General features: G+C 44.2%; 1 protein-coding gene across 1 annotated transcript in view; it reads left to right on the forward strand.

The window, feature by feature from the left end:
• The window catches only part of LOC146197945 (uncharacterized), a 182,993-nt gene extending 169,667 nt beyond the window's left edge, over positions 1-13,326 (forward strand). The window contains exons 3-5 of the mRNA XM_084593220.1: positions 3,227-3,638; positions 5,397-5,506; positions 8,108-13,326. Of these exons, the coding sequence (XP_084449346.1) occupies positions 3,227-3,638; positions 5,397-5,506; positions 8,108-8,454 (869 nt within the window). The 3' untranslated portion in view covers positions 8,455-13,326. The remainder of the gene's footprint in view (positions 1-3,226; positions 3,639-5,396; positions 5,507-8,107) is intronic.
• Positions 13,327-13,608: the final 282 nt, after the last annotated feature.

Below are 13,608 nucleotides of genomic sequence, written 5' to 3' on the forward strand. Positions count from 1 at the left end.
CGGGCCCAGGTAATTCTTATGTCACATCTTATTAAGGATTAAATGAACGCTTTAATGCAAATTATTTTCGAGCATCCATGGGTAACGAGACTTTAGTAAAGATCATTTTGTAGGTGCTCTACTATCAAGCTGGTATATTATTGTAATGACATGAAAGGTTATTCACAAAAATGACGACACGAAGTCAGTAGACACTACAGGACGAGCGCAATCATGTCGTGTCTTCGAGCCAACTAGCCCGACAATAACTCTTGCTGAAAGGTATGGTATTTCAGTAGTAGTTGTAACGCAATCACAGTTAGTAAACAGCTCCAGATAACAACTTTTGGCTACATTTTAAAGCATCTAAAGCAATGTCAGCAGCAGGTGCTCTCTTTACATTTCATTCATTTTGTTGTTGTTGTTGTTGTTGTTGTTGTTGTTGTTGTTGTTGTTGTTGTTGTTGTTGTTGTTGTTGTTGTTGTTGTTGTTGTTGTTGTTGTTGTTGTTGTTGTTGTTGTTGTTGTTGTTGTTGTTTGCTCTTTTCTGCACAGCATCAAGCCCAGACACTGAAAAAAACCGTTTGTAATCATTAATGAGCTTAATATTCCAGTTAAAGGCTCCGATCAATCAGCTACTCGACACTTTCTAGTTCATCTACTAATCGTTACTGCAGCAATTTTGTTGCTTAGTGACTGCCGCGCTTACTACGTGCACTCCATTTTCGGTCGTAAACAATTAGTAACTGCTACCATTCTTTTTGTTTCTACTACTATCTCTTTTTATTTTAATATGTAGCATTACTTCTTTTGAAAGAGTGTATGATCGAGTGGCCGTCTCAGCTTGCAGGTTGAACTGCAAAGAATACATAAAAAATAATCGTGCTGTAATACCCAAAAGTTTGGAACTGGATAAGTCTCGTAAGCTTCTGCAAGTGTAGAAGAGATAAATGATCTGTAAAATTTGTCTGCTAATTAGAGAGGAACGAGCTTTTCACAGCTTGCAACATAAGCTATCCAGCTATTACTATCGTAGTGCTTGTGGCAAAGGAAGCTGGCATGAGAAGGGCGAAATTGATAGGAAAGCGAACGAGTAGGGTGACACAGAGCGCTCGGTGTGGGCATCAAAGAGGGGGCGAGTTTTAAGGTACGATCTCTCTTACTTATCGATATATTAGAATACATGAAGCGCAAGGCTTCGAGGTAATTGCTGCAACCCGAGTGACTGCAACCTCCCAGGTGATTTTTTACGCATCACAAATAGGATCGAAATATGAGCCAGTAAAAAGCGAGCCCTTCTGGAACACCGCACTCAGGAAGGGGGGGGGGGGGGGGGGGAGGGGGGGGATTAACAACTGGCCTTTACACATGGAGCCGTCAACTGAAAGTTTGTGCCTTTTCTGCTGCGACAGGGTAGAAAACGATACAAGTAAGAGCGGGCATAATTTCAGGGGATCACTGCACACTTCAATGTCTAAAACTTCCAACTTTAATGCTAGAGCGGGCTTTTCAAGTAATCCAGTATGGCGGCATTGCGGAGGGCGTCTTCGGTGAGCAGCTCGTAGGTATAAAGCGAGCTTGTTTAATAATCTGATTATAAATACGCGCTTCTTTAGTGATAATACAAACTTTGTGTGAACTAGTTTTTATTTTTTGATTGTTTAAGAGACTATTCGAGAGACACACAAGAAACATCATTGTGGCATTTTGAAACGACAGGCCTAAAGGCGGAGCAGGAATCACATGTGGGGCAATTTAAAATCTACAGGCATTGACGATTGAGATTTCTGTATTAGGAGCGAGTGGAGAAACATAGGAGTGCAGTTTTACGCATTTAGCATCACAAGTAAGCAGTGCTCTCGGATGTTGTGATGCTTACAAGCAAAAAAAAAAAAACTAGAAATGTCACTGGGAACTATGCCTTGAGCTTTAGAATATACCAGCTTCCTTCTGTGTTCCTTCGTTGAGATAAATTTCATTCACCATGTTCTACTCGAGGGATGAACTGAAATTTCTAATCGTGTGCACAGGTAGATAGCGAGAAGATGAGATCGCTTTCCTTGCGCGCCATATTCTCAGATCAAACTATTGCACCTTGGACTCAGCCTGTAGGCTGGGCATAGAAGACATGCACCGAATGCGAGGCGACCATGAAAGAATTCTTTTCAGCCGTTATATAGTTGGACTTGAGCACGAACAGACGAAGATGAAACAAAGGTTCACCCGTTTGCACGTTCACTTTTCTGTCATCCCCCTCTGTTTGTGCTAAGTGTAACAAAAAAGAAGTCCCAGCGTTCTCAATTTATCCTCCTAGCACTTAGCGGTAACAGATTCGAACTATTCGACTCTTATCGTCCGGCCTTCTTACAGGCTTATTTTCATGTTGGCGATGGCGTAGACAGCTAATAAGGAAAATGAAATTGAATCCGAATAACCTAATTGTTCACACTACAGCACCTCCCCCTATTTCCATGATTAATAAAGAAGCATATGACCACCGCATGTAATTAGACCTGTCTTTAAAGTGACGACCATAAAATACCTCTTCGCATTGTAAAATGCGCCCGTTTATAATCATGTGCGCTCACTTTTCAGCCATAGTTCTTAACATATAGCACCTCGTATTTGCTCAAGCCCTTCGACTTCAGGTAATTTTTTTTTCTTTAGTGCCCGTTTCCTGCCCCAATAAGAGCTGCGCTATCATGCATGCATGATCCTCTAAGCATTCCACTGATGCATGACGACTTCCTGTTCCTATGATCTCATCTGTGTTCTTCACACCAGAAAACTCACGCAACGATACTTGGCGGCTACTCGTAAATATAGCTCGAAGCTTAGAATAGCTCATAACATAACATTTAAGGGAAGGCTTCGTCAACGAAGCCTGAACTCGCCCGCAAAGCGCTCGCAACGGAACAAATGCTTTGTTTCCGCGCACGTCGATCCTCGGTCCTCCTCAGACTAGTTCTTGGTGCAGCCGCAGTGTCACGTTTATTTGCTGAAAATAGCCACTAAATTCCCCCACTACCTGCGCGCTAGAGTAAACAACTTAAAGCGCACTCAAGCATGACCACTGTCACCCATGCTCTAGGGATCCCTGGAATGGATCTCCCTATTTCAGGTGTTGTATATAGAGGACAGCAATCATACCGACGCTCTCATTGATACAGTACCAGCAAGATAACTTCCTACAACGTCGGCAAGTACCAGATGTTTTGATGCACAGTAGCGCACGCATAACCGCGCAGGTGGACGTCGTGCGTCCGAGTTCTGCTTCCGCGAGCCCCCCGAGTACGTGCACTTGGCCCCCCCGCGGTCAACTGTGTCCACTCCCCCGCCGGGCCGCAAGCGGTCCGCGTCGCTGCCGCACGTGCGCAGCCCGTCCCCCGTGCCCCCTCCGCTGGTGCGGGCCGCGCGGGCGCACCATGCGGCACAGCAGCAAGCCAGGCAGCCCGGCGGAGGCGACGAGGAAGACAACGAAGACCAACGCCGCGAAGAGAACGACGACCAGGAGGAGGAAGAAGAGGAAGAAGATGAGGAAGAGGCTGACGGCCGGGACACACCACCGCCGCCCATGGCCGCCTGCCCCGAGGAAGACGCCACAGACCCGCGCCAGCAGCACAGGAGCCGGCTGCTGGGAGCCGCCACGGCGGACAGGAGGTCCGGGGGGTGTTCTTTCAATTTATAGATTGATCGAAATTGATTAATTTATTAACACTTGAATTAAAACACACTGATTCACGTATCTATCGATCGATCGATTTAGGAGTTACCCAGTTGTTTCATTAAGTGAGTGAGCGGGCGGGCGAGTGAGTGAGTGAGTGAGTGAGTGAGTGAGTGAGTGAGTGAGTGAGTGAGTGAGTGAGTGAGTGAGTGAGTGAGTGAGTGAGTGAGTGAGTGAGTGAGTGAGTGAGTGAGTGAGTGAGTGAGTGAGTGAGTGAGTGAGTGAGTGAGTGAGTGAGTGAGTGAGTGAGTGAGTGAGTGAGTGAGTGAGTGAGTCGAGGAAGGTGGCAGTAACAGCCATTTTTGCTCTAAAATACCTAGGTTACGCTCTTCTACCCAAAGTAATAACATGACTGCGCATAACTCAGCTCTACGAGGCGTGCATGCGGTAATCGGATGTAGTCTGCTTTCTTCACCCTCGTCTGGAGACAGACTACCTGGGCAATTCAATATCAGCAGCTCTACTCGAGCAGGCGAACCCAAAAATACGCAGCTTGCTTTTCTGAACCTATATGATAGCCACGATGGACAAAAAAGCATCAATTGAGTTTTTAGGTGTGCTATATGGAAGGCTTTCAGCGAGAACAACGCGCTATTCATGGAGAGTTTCTCTCAAAGGCTAACCGGCGTTGCTATTAATGCACTTTGTGAATTGATTTAAACGTAATGCCCCATTTTGTCAACATGCTCAAATTGAAGGGGATGTCACATATAGTGGTTCTGTTTACCAGTCGACGGATATTCATCCCCACCACTGAACTTGAAAACAACCGCGAAAGTCCTCTTTTGACCAAATTAAGAACTTCACTTCTATTTTGCTTCTTTGACAAAATGGAAATGGCTGTAATTCTCATTTCCACGTCCATTGGGCCCATGCGTCTACTCAACCCGAGGCGCCGCTACCGACTTCTTCTTCAACCCTCTTACTAGAATTTTTATTTTTGCCAGCGAAAGGATACGCGAGTATCATGGAGGTAGCTAATGTTAGAAATGTAGCTCATCTGGGAGTATCCTGTTGAATGTAGCCGGTGGAGTTTTCTTGAGAGAAAACAAACACAATGGTATAGTTAGAATGAGTCTCTCAAGGACTGAGCAGAAAACCCCAAACAATGATATCTGCCCTAAGTGGTCATATTCCTTTTCTTGTCATATATTATGTCACAGCAGTTAACAGAGCAAAGTTTTTTTTAAAGATCTGTATCGTCTGTCTTATTTGAGGCATGCATGCTTCCAAAATGAAAGCCTGCGTTCAGATGACATGAGGAAAGCATATGTGCTGATTACTTCTACCTTTCTACTCTTTGATTGAATAGCAGCTGCGTAATGAATAAAAAATGTGGACAAATACATTCGTCCCGTAATGAGGGAGAGTAATTATCACAAAAGAGTGATGTCAGGGCTAACACCTCTTTTCGGTGCCGATCATGTGCGACTTTTTGTTTTTAATTTCCAAATATTGCCTGTCGTACGTTCAAAAGTTCCAGTTATCAAATGTCACAAAATGCCTGCGAAACTCGTTCCAGGCCACAGCACGAGCTGAGCTGGTTCGTTTATGAGGCCACCTGTGGGGCATTGGTCCCAGCCTCCTGTAGCTTATTTGTAGCGAATATTTGTAGCTGAAATCAATTCAAAAATCCCAACGCGCATGCCCTCGGGCTGATGACACGATGCCCTCATAGCCGCTACCTCGCGCAGGAAGTCAACACCATGCCAGCCGAAGTTTCTGCAGTGCCGAAAGGGGCGGCCTTCACTCGACCTGACCGCCGCACAGGCATCCGGCCACATCACGCTAGGTAGCCACTTGGGTGAGTAGCCAAGGAGCGTGCCTTTCTATCTTTCGGCATCGTTCACACTGCGGAACGCTCTTGCTCAACTGCGGTCAGAGGCGCGGGCGAGATTCGGTTGTGCCGCAGCCACCGGCTGGGGTTGCGCCGCATAGGAACACAATTATGACCAATTTTTCTCTCATTTATTTTAAGGGCGTGAAAGTTAGCTATTGAAATGGTAGTAAAAGATATCAGAGGTAGAAACTGCTTCAGGTATATACCTAAGTACATTTTTTTCTCATTAAATGTATGCACTTGATTCGTCCTGCCCTCCAACAAACAGAGTGCACACGACATTGTCCTTTACCAGATTTCTAACTTTTGCACGTAAGTTCCCGTACCACGTGGCCAACACTTCATAGCCTCGTGTCTACTGCTGAGACTGGTGATTATGATCAACATTTTGGAACGTTTTACTGCATCTTCACAGCACATCGCTACCATTACCTTTCCGAACTTAGATACCACCTACGTACATGTTCAACGCGCATATGAAGTTTGCTGCATGTTAGAGGTATCAAAATAGGGTATAAAACACGCTTTATCACAGTAAGTACATATGTGCTGCGAAGCTTACCATTTTCTCCCAGGATCTCTTTCATTGTAATTATTTTTATTTGTTTATTTTTATTTATTTTTCACGTATACCTAAGAAAACTAGCACCACTGCACGGGCGCCTTTACGTCGCTCAAGGAAATATCAGGCCACAAAGGAAGTGGCCAAGAAAGCATGCACTAAACTAGCACACTTCATGCGCCTACCTCTTGTACAGTGAACTGTCAGCAAATACATAACTTCAATTTTCACGAAACTGGAAGGCATGCTAAGACACAGGCATTAGAACAAAAGCGGCATAGAGCAAAGTTTAGTACTATAACTGCTTTTATTTATTTATTTATTTATTTATTTATTTATTTATTTATTTATTTATTTATTTATTTATTTATTTATTTATTTATTTATTTATTTATTTATTTATTTATTTATTTATTTATTTATTTATTTATTTATTTATTTATTTATTCCGGCAACAGGGGCCGCTTTTCGATGGAGACGAAAAGCTAGGCTCCCGTATGCTGTGCAATATCCGTGCACGTTAAAGAACAACGGATGGTCGAAATTTCCGCGTCTGTCATAGCTTGAGTCGCTTTGGGAAGTTAAACCCTAAAGCCATAAACCACACACACACACACACACACACACACACACACACACACACACACACACACACATATATATATATATATATATATATATATATATATATATATATATATATATATAAAAGTGAAAAATTGCTTCATACTGTTTCCAAGTTTATTTGTAGTCGACGTTTCGGCAGGAGCCCTGCCTTTCTCAAGACTGACGGTACATGATTCTTGTTGGTCTTCTTATAGGGTTGGCAAGAGGTGATACAAACAATATGGGCACACACCGGTGAGTCAGCTGGACACGCACAACACACACATACACACATAGGTGCGGAGAGCGGGCTAGGCCGAAAGGGTCATCAACCCAAGGCACCGGCCGCCGCGAGTCATCTGTATACAATACAAGACACAATACAGGCAACCACGGAACAACATTGAAAGGAAAAAAAAAAAGAAGACGAAAACAGGTGGGGGAACGTGTTTGCTGCAGGTGGTGGGAAAATTATTTTTCTTGTTCTCACTAAAAGATGGGAGCGCCCAGCGTGATGAAAAAACCAGGTGGACACTGCTGGTTAGAAGAACCTGACAGCGGCCTAGCCTGCTCTCCGCACCTGTGTGTGTATGTGTGTGTTGTGCGTGTCCAGCTGACTCACCTGTGTGTGCTCATATTGTTTGTATCACCTCTTGCCAACCCTATAAGAAGACGAACAAGAATCATGTACCGTCAGTCTTGAGAAAGGCAGGGCTCCTGCCGAAACGTCGACTACAAATAAACTTGGAAACAGTATGAAGCAATTTTTCACTTTTATGTAACCTCTAGCAACCAAGTACGTCTATTTACTTATGCTATATATATATATATATATATATATATATATATATATATATATATATATATATATATATATATATATATATATATATATATATAAACAGGATGTCACAAACTTTCCCGATTATCTACTTCCTGATTGAATTTAACACTGGCCCATTAGTCACAAAAAACCATGTCTTTATTTATTTATTTATTTATTTATTTATTTATTTATTTATTTATTTATTTATTTATTTATTTATTTATTTATTTATTTATTTATTTATTTATTTATTTATTTATTTATGGCACCATGATGTGCTCTCTGTCGCTTTTCACATAAGTGCACAATTAGGTGGAACAAAACAGACAAACCCTAGCCAGAAATAAGACCAATCCAAGCTTCATCAGATATTTGTGTAGATGCAGACCAAGCTAAATTATACCCTTCGTAGCACCGTTTAGCGATCATACTTGTACACAGTTTTCTCTGAATAATTCGAATGCTTGTAAACTTTTCGAAATATATAAAGTGAGAACTATAGGGTGGTCATGTAATATAGTATAGCAGGCTGATTTACTGACTCAGTCTCTTTGGAATCTCCTTTTCGCAGAATCCGAGATCGCGCGTCGCCGCCACTCGGTGGCCGCGACCGCGGCGGGCGCGGACAAGCCAGCGGCGACCTCGTCCGATAGGGGCCTCGCGCAGAGCACGCAGGGCTCTGCGGCGGCTGGCGCCAAAAACCGCGTCGCACCCTCAGGAGGCACTGGGGGAGCCGCCGCCAGCTCCGTTGACGCCCTCGCCGACGAAGCGGCCCGCGCCTCGTGGCTGCGCGAGGCTAGCTCCAGCGACGACGAAGACGACTTCGACCTGGGTCCGCGCACGGTGACGCCCCACTCGTCCCCCGTCATGGCGCCCGCCTCGTCGCTGGCCGGCGCGGCCCGGAGGCCCGTCTCCTAAGCGCCACGCAGGGAAATAGTCGATAACTGTAACCGGGGCCATGTCTTTTAGGCAGCGGCCACGGACTAGTTCGCTCTCGGCTTCGAGATACGGCATTGTTGGTGTGGCGAGCGTTCTTGTATCGACGCCGAGCGAGAGTTTGTGCATGCTATGCTTTTGGGGTGCCCTAGTTCGTATCCGCCTACTTCCGACTCGAGACGGGAAGACTCGTAAAAAAGTTATCGCTCTTGCTTAAATGAAAAAAGACACGATGCCTTCCTGCATTACATTCCAGTCAAGATATTTCTGGAGCATGCACTATGAAATGAGAAGGAACCGTATGTACTTTATGTGCGCTCCCACAGAGAGCACAGCATAGTGTATTCACAGTCCAGGAACAAAGAGTCTTGCTGCCTCGATGGAATAAGTCGACGAAGGGGAACCAGTTGGGCTGAGAGAAGAGCGAACGGATAAAGTTGGTGTATTCAGCGACATCGCCACAGGTCTTTTTGCGGCAGGCGGAAAACCTTCGGATCCTGCACTATCTGTTCCTGTTGCCTCTTGAAAAAGGTTGCGGTCGCTTTTCTTCGTTGTCTTTTTTTTTCTTTAAGTGAATAGTGTCTCGAGTGCAAGCACTCTTTGACAGTTGTGTAGACGCTGTGATGTTAGGGCGCATGCTTCTCCCACTACTGAAACCCTAGAAGGACGTTTACTATGCTACTGTGGTATACACTGCGAGTGCAAGGTATACAAGTTGACGAGATGCTCAAATCCTGTTTTCTTTCGGCTGCAGTATGTTTAAAACCCATCCGCTTACTGACGTCACAAACATCCCGCGCTTCTTGCTGATCTGTTGTGACATCAAATAGGATAAGCTGCCCTTAAGCAGTGAGGCAACACATGCTAGAGGGCGCGGGGAGCGTACTTCTTATGTGGATGGCAACAATGTGAAGCGCCTTTTTTTTAAAAAAAAGATGTAAGTGCGCTTATATGCTTTTTTTTTTAAAAAAAAAGAAAACGTACGTACATTCGGGACAATTTTTCTTGCGCAGAACCACGATGATTGGAAGGCACTAGTTAGGTTGCTCGAAAGGTACTGAACCCCTTCTGTAAGCGTTCAGAGATCGTTGCTGCAGCAACTAATCATCAGGCATCACCACGGTGATCGTCTCATTTTTTGTCAGAACTTCGTAGTTAGTGGGACACATACGTTGGCACTAAGTCTGTTCTGCAAGTGTTGTACGCGATCGGCCACAGCTGCTCCCATCGAACAGCGGTAGTGGTTCGACGACAAAGAAATTACTTACTGCAAGGAGGCTTGCCGTGTAGCGTCGGACAAACAGGCTTGCTCGCAGCAGTGATATTTGGAGAGAATTCACATTATCAGTGCAGCCACTTTCGTGATATTTCACAGCAATGCTGCAGCTTGTACTAGTTATGATAACAGGGTCGCTTCGGCGCTTCTACTGCCACGTTATTAGGCATTCTAGCCGAGCTCCAGTGGAAGTATATGAGCAGCAAAACCTCGTTTTCTTTTGGTATTTGTGAGATCTGAGGTCCACGGGAAAAAAAAAGTTAAATTTATTTCCAGTAAATTTACTATTTCAATAGCTGTTTCTTTAGGCGGCATCAAAATGCTTACCTATATAAGAAGTTTCAAGGCATCCAAAGAGATATGAACCGGGTGCATCATTTCTACGTTTTATTTACTTCTTTGTAAAAGTTTGACAGTTGTACAGACAGCACTTATTTCCTATTTTCTGCACGAACAATTTTTCACTTTCCGCGAGCGGCAATAGCACGTTTTTTTCCCTATCAAGCCGTTGACCGGAACCCCTGTTTATCGCAGGCTGTTCTTTAACGTCATCGTTCTTTAGGCAACGCAAATGGGAAGCATAATACAAATTTTCTGTACTATCAATCATTTCTTTATTATTTTTGTTATTACTGCTGAAAAAAAAAAGGTAATCGCTTTACATGTAAAATCACGTTCGGCTGTGTCGCCTTTTCTTGAGGCCTCTACAGACCAGCGTTATGCGTATTTGTTGTTCCAACCACACACAAGTTTTGACATAGCGAAATAAATCACCTAACCTTGTATATGAAAATTATTGTCACCCGAATGGGTGGTTGTACCTATACCTGTATAGTGTTATACCTCGTTGACGTTGTTGTGGTGCACTCCTCCTTGGGCACAGTGAATATACTGTTGTGTGAACCCGTTGTGATACCGGAGTAACCGCGACGCTGTGTAGTTTAACTTGTTGTAACACATCACTGTTTCAAATCACGCTGTGTTTCTTAGTACAGTAGAAGGCGCATACCTTTCTAAATGTGCACGCCGCCTGTAATATCATCAGCAAAGCGCAGCTTGTGTCGATATTTGCGCGAAACCCTATGTTCAGTACATTTCTTTACGAAATGACTGCATATTTCCTTTCCATCATCCGGGACCCATGCTTCTAAAAAGCGTAAGCCGCTTCTTCGCTTCTGCAAACGACAATTGCGCGAAGCGTTATGTGCAGCACATTACTGTACGAAAAGCATAGAATTCCTTTCGCCATTCGGGGACGGTTGCTCAAGTAGGCCGCCCCTTAATTTATGCGCTTCATTCAATGACGCACCGTGGGCACAATGTGATCGCATCGCTCCGTGCTTTAAGCCAAACTTAAGAGGAAGCGTTTGGCTCTTGCAGTGTGATATAAGATGGCAGAGTCCAGAAAGAAGACAGTGGACAGTGTGTTTCTCATCCCACTATAGGCAGCCTCACGTGAAAGTAAAGTGGAAACTTTGTACGCAGCATAGACGACATATCTTTCAAATAATACTAAGCTGTAAAGCTTTTTCATGGTACAGCACAATTCACGACACGGCGAGAAAAATAAAAAGAGTCAGCAATGACGCAGTGTCATACAAGAACAAGAGTAGCCCAACTTTTCACAAACAGACAGGCGTTATGCGAATGGTATCCTATATTGTTGTCACACGTTACTGAAGATTGTGACTTTACCGCAGTTACAGGGTTGTAACGGCAACTCTTTCAGAGCTTTCCTAGTCAACATATGCTTTTTGGCTTACGATACACTTTACGCACAATTACAAGCGCTGTAGTGAGAGCTCAACCTTCGAAGCAAGTTGTTGATCATAATTATTTAGCGCGGTAGCGTCAAAGGCCCCGTTCTCCAGAAAATCCGGCGTCGGTTTTGTCGGCACTGTTCACGATGCCGCCGGCAGGCGACATGGCGGGGCACTGACCAGTAAGCGAGTTGTGCGACGTCACCAGACCACGTGACTTTTCCTAGTTGGCAGGAGCTGCCAACTCGGGTAGTTCCTATGAGATGGTAGGATGCTAATTAGCATGTGCGAGATAACAGAGATACAAACTAGTAGCAGAGTGCAAGTACACCAATGAGAGTCCGCAAGGGGAGCAGCAGACTGGAGCCGTTAGCATTGTCGTGCGATACTCTTAAAGTTAGAGCTTACGTGTCCCCCCTTTTATGGCTTTGGTAGTTGCGTATACACCGCGCTGGGTTCTTGTGGCCATTTCTTTTTACCCACCACAAATATTTCTGTACCAAAGAGTTTTTCAAGGGGAAAAGGCTCTAAGCTACTCCATTTAGGAATATTTTTCATGGCTGGAAGCAATTAAAAAGCGGGTATAGTCGTTCTTTACCTTCTTAGTCCGAAAGAAAGCCTGCATTGGTTAACAAAGCATAATGTTTGTGGCTTCAAGCTTATTCATTGCGTACGAACAAGGCATCTTTGAACTGCGCCTTCTTCTATCTTCCATGAAGCCCAAAATTGAGGTTTTGTTCGGGGAATGCATGAAGGGCGCTGTGTTTCATATTCTATTAGTTCTGCCGTATGTATACGGTGAAAATATCATTCATTCGTTGCTTTTCTCGACTAAGATACGAAGTTTCGCTTACGGGTCAAGCTGCTGATCCCTGTATATAATACTCCCGTAGTTCATGTATGTACTACTGGCTGTTTTCCCAGCAACACGCTGATGCTGGTACTTCCGCTACGTCCGTTAAATAGATTCCTCTTAAAGATCTGTTCCAGGATCTTCTGTCGGCAAACAAGGTTCCGTGCAGTACATCATGAACGTTGTACTCTGAACAGGAGCCACATTGCGTCACGTTTCCTACTGTTTGCTCATCAGTAGCTCTCGTGAATGCCCCTTCCCGTGCATTTAATCCTTAAAGCGCTTGTAAAGGAACCTCTGTGAGTTTCTTGCGGGTAAGCAAGTTGGGCGCTAAGCAAAAAGGCAGTGACCACTTTTCTAGTTTATACCCCGCGCTTACGCTCAGTGTACTCACTCCCTCTTATTTTCCAGGACAGAGACGCGCTCCCAATGAGCACAAGGCTCCCAGAATCCAATGCGATCAGGAGAGCAAAACAATGGCTCTTGAGTGTATGAGATCTTATTGCTATGTCAGAGGGAACGAAGAAGTGATGTAAAAGGATTTTGGCACCGCAATGTCCAGGATCTTTGCCCCGTTGTTCTTTAGCATTGCTATAGTTGCAATGCTTATTTTACGTATTTCACTAAAATAAATTACTCTTCTAATATGGCATAAGTCAGCCCAACAGGTCTATGGGAAGAGAGTCTCTTCCCCTCATTTTCGTAATTATTTCTTACAGGTTTTGTAAGAAGAGAAATTGAAGCTGGCCGGCATCGATAGATTTCATAGCCTTATTTTAAAAACAAATATTATACCCCGATTTCGTGAAAAGCGATGACATGGGAAATATTTTCAATAGGAGATTCCCAAAACCAGCCTACATCCGCATTCCCCCCGATGTGGGGACCACTAAGCCCCGTTCTGTCTTGACGTCATGAATAGACCTCTCCCGACCTACGACATCAGGGCATGTGTTTCTGGACCGATGGGCAAAATGTCCCCCCCCCCCCCCTCCCCAGGGGAATCTAAATACAATACATTCGCCAGTATTTTTTTTGTTTTGTTTTTTTTTTTAATTCATACAAGTAACCGCTGGTCAGCCTAATCACAAAGCGCTTGTTGGCCAGTGAATACAACGTCATCTTCTAAGGCATAAGATTAAAAACCCAAAAATCAGATAGCAGTATCCTATCCTACTTGGCAAAAAAATAGTGCGGAAAGTCAAGTAATAATAATCACTTAATAGGTCCAAATATGTACATAATAC

This window comes from Amblyomma maculatum, chromosome 2 (assembly GCF_055883805.1).
Source record: "Amblyomma maculatum isolate TAMU_Amacu chromosome 2, ASM5588380v1, whole genome shotgun sequence".
Taxonomy (NCBI): domain Eukaryota; kingdom Metazoa; phylum Arthropoda; class Arachnida; order Ixodida; family Ixodidae; genus Amblyomma; species Amblyomma maculatum.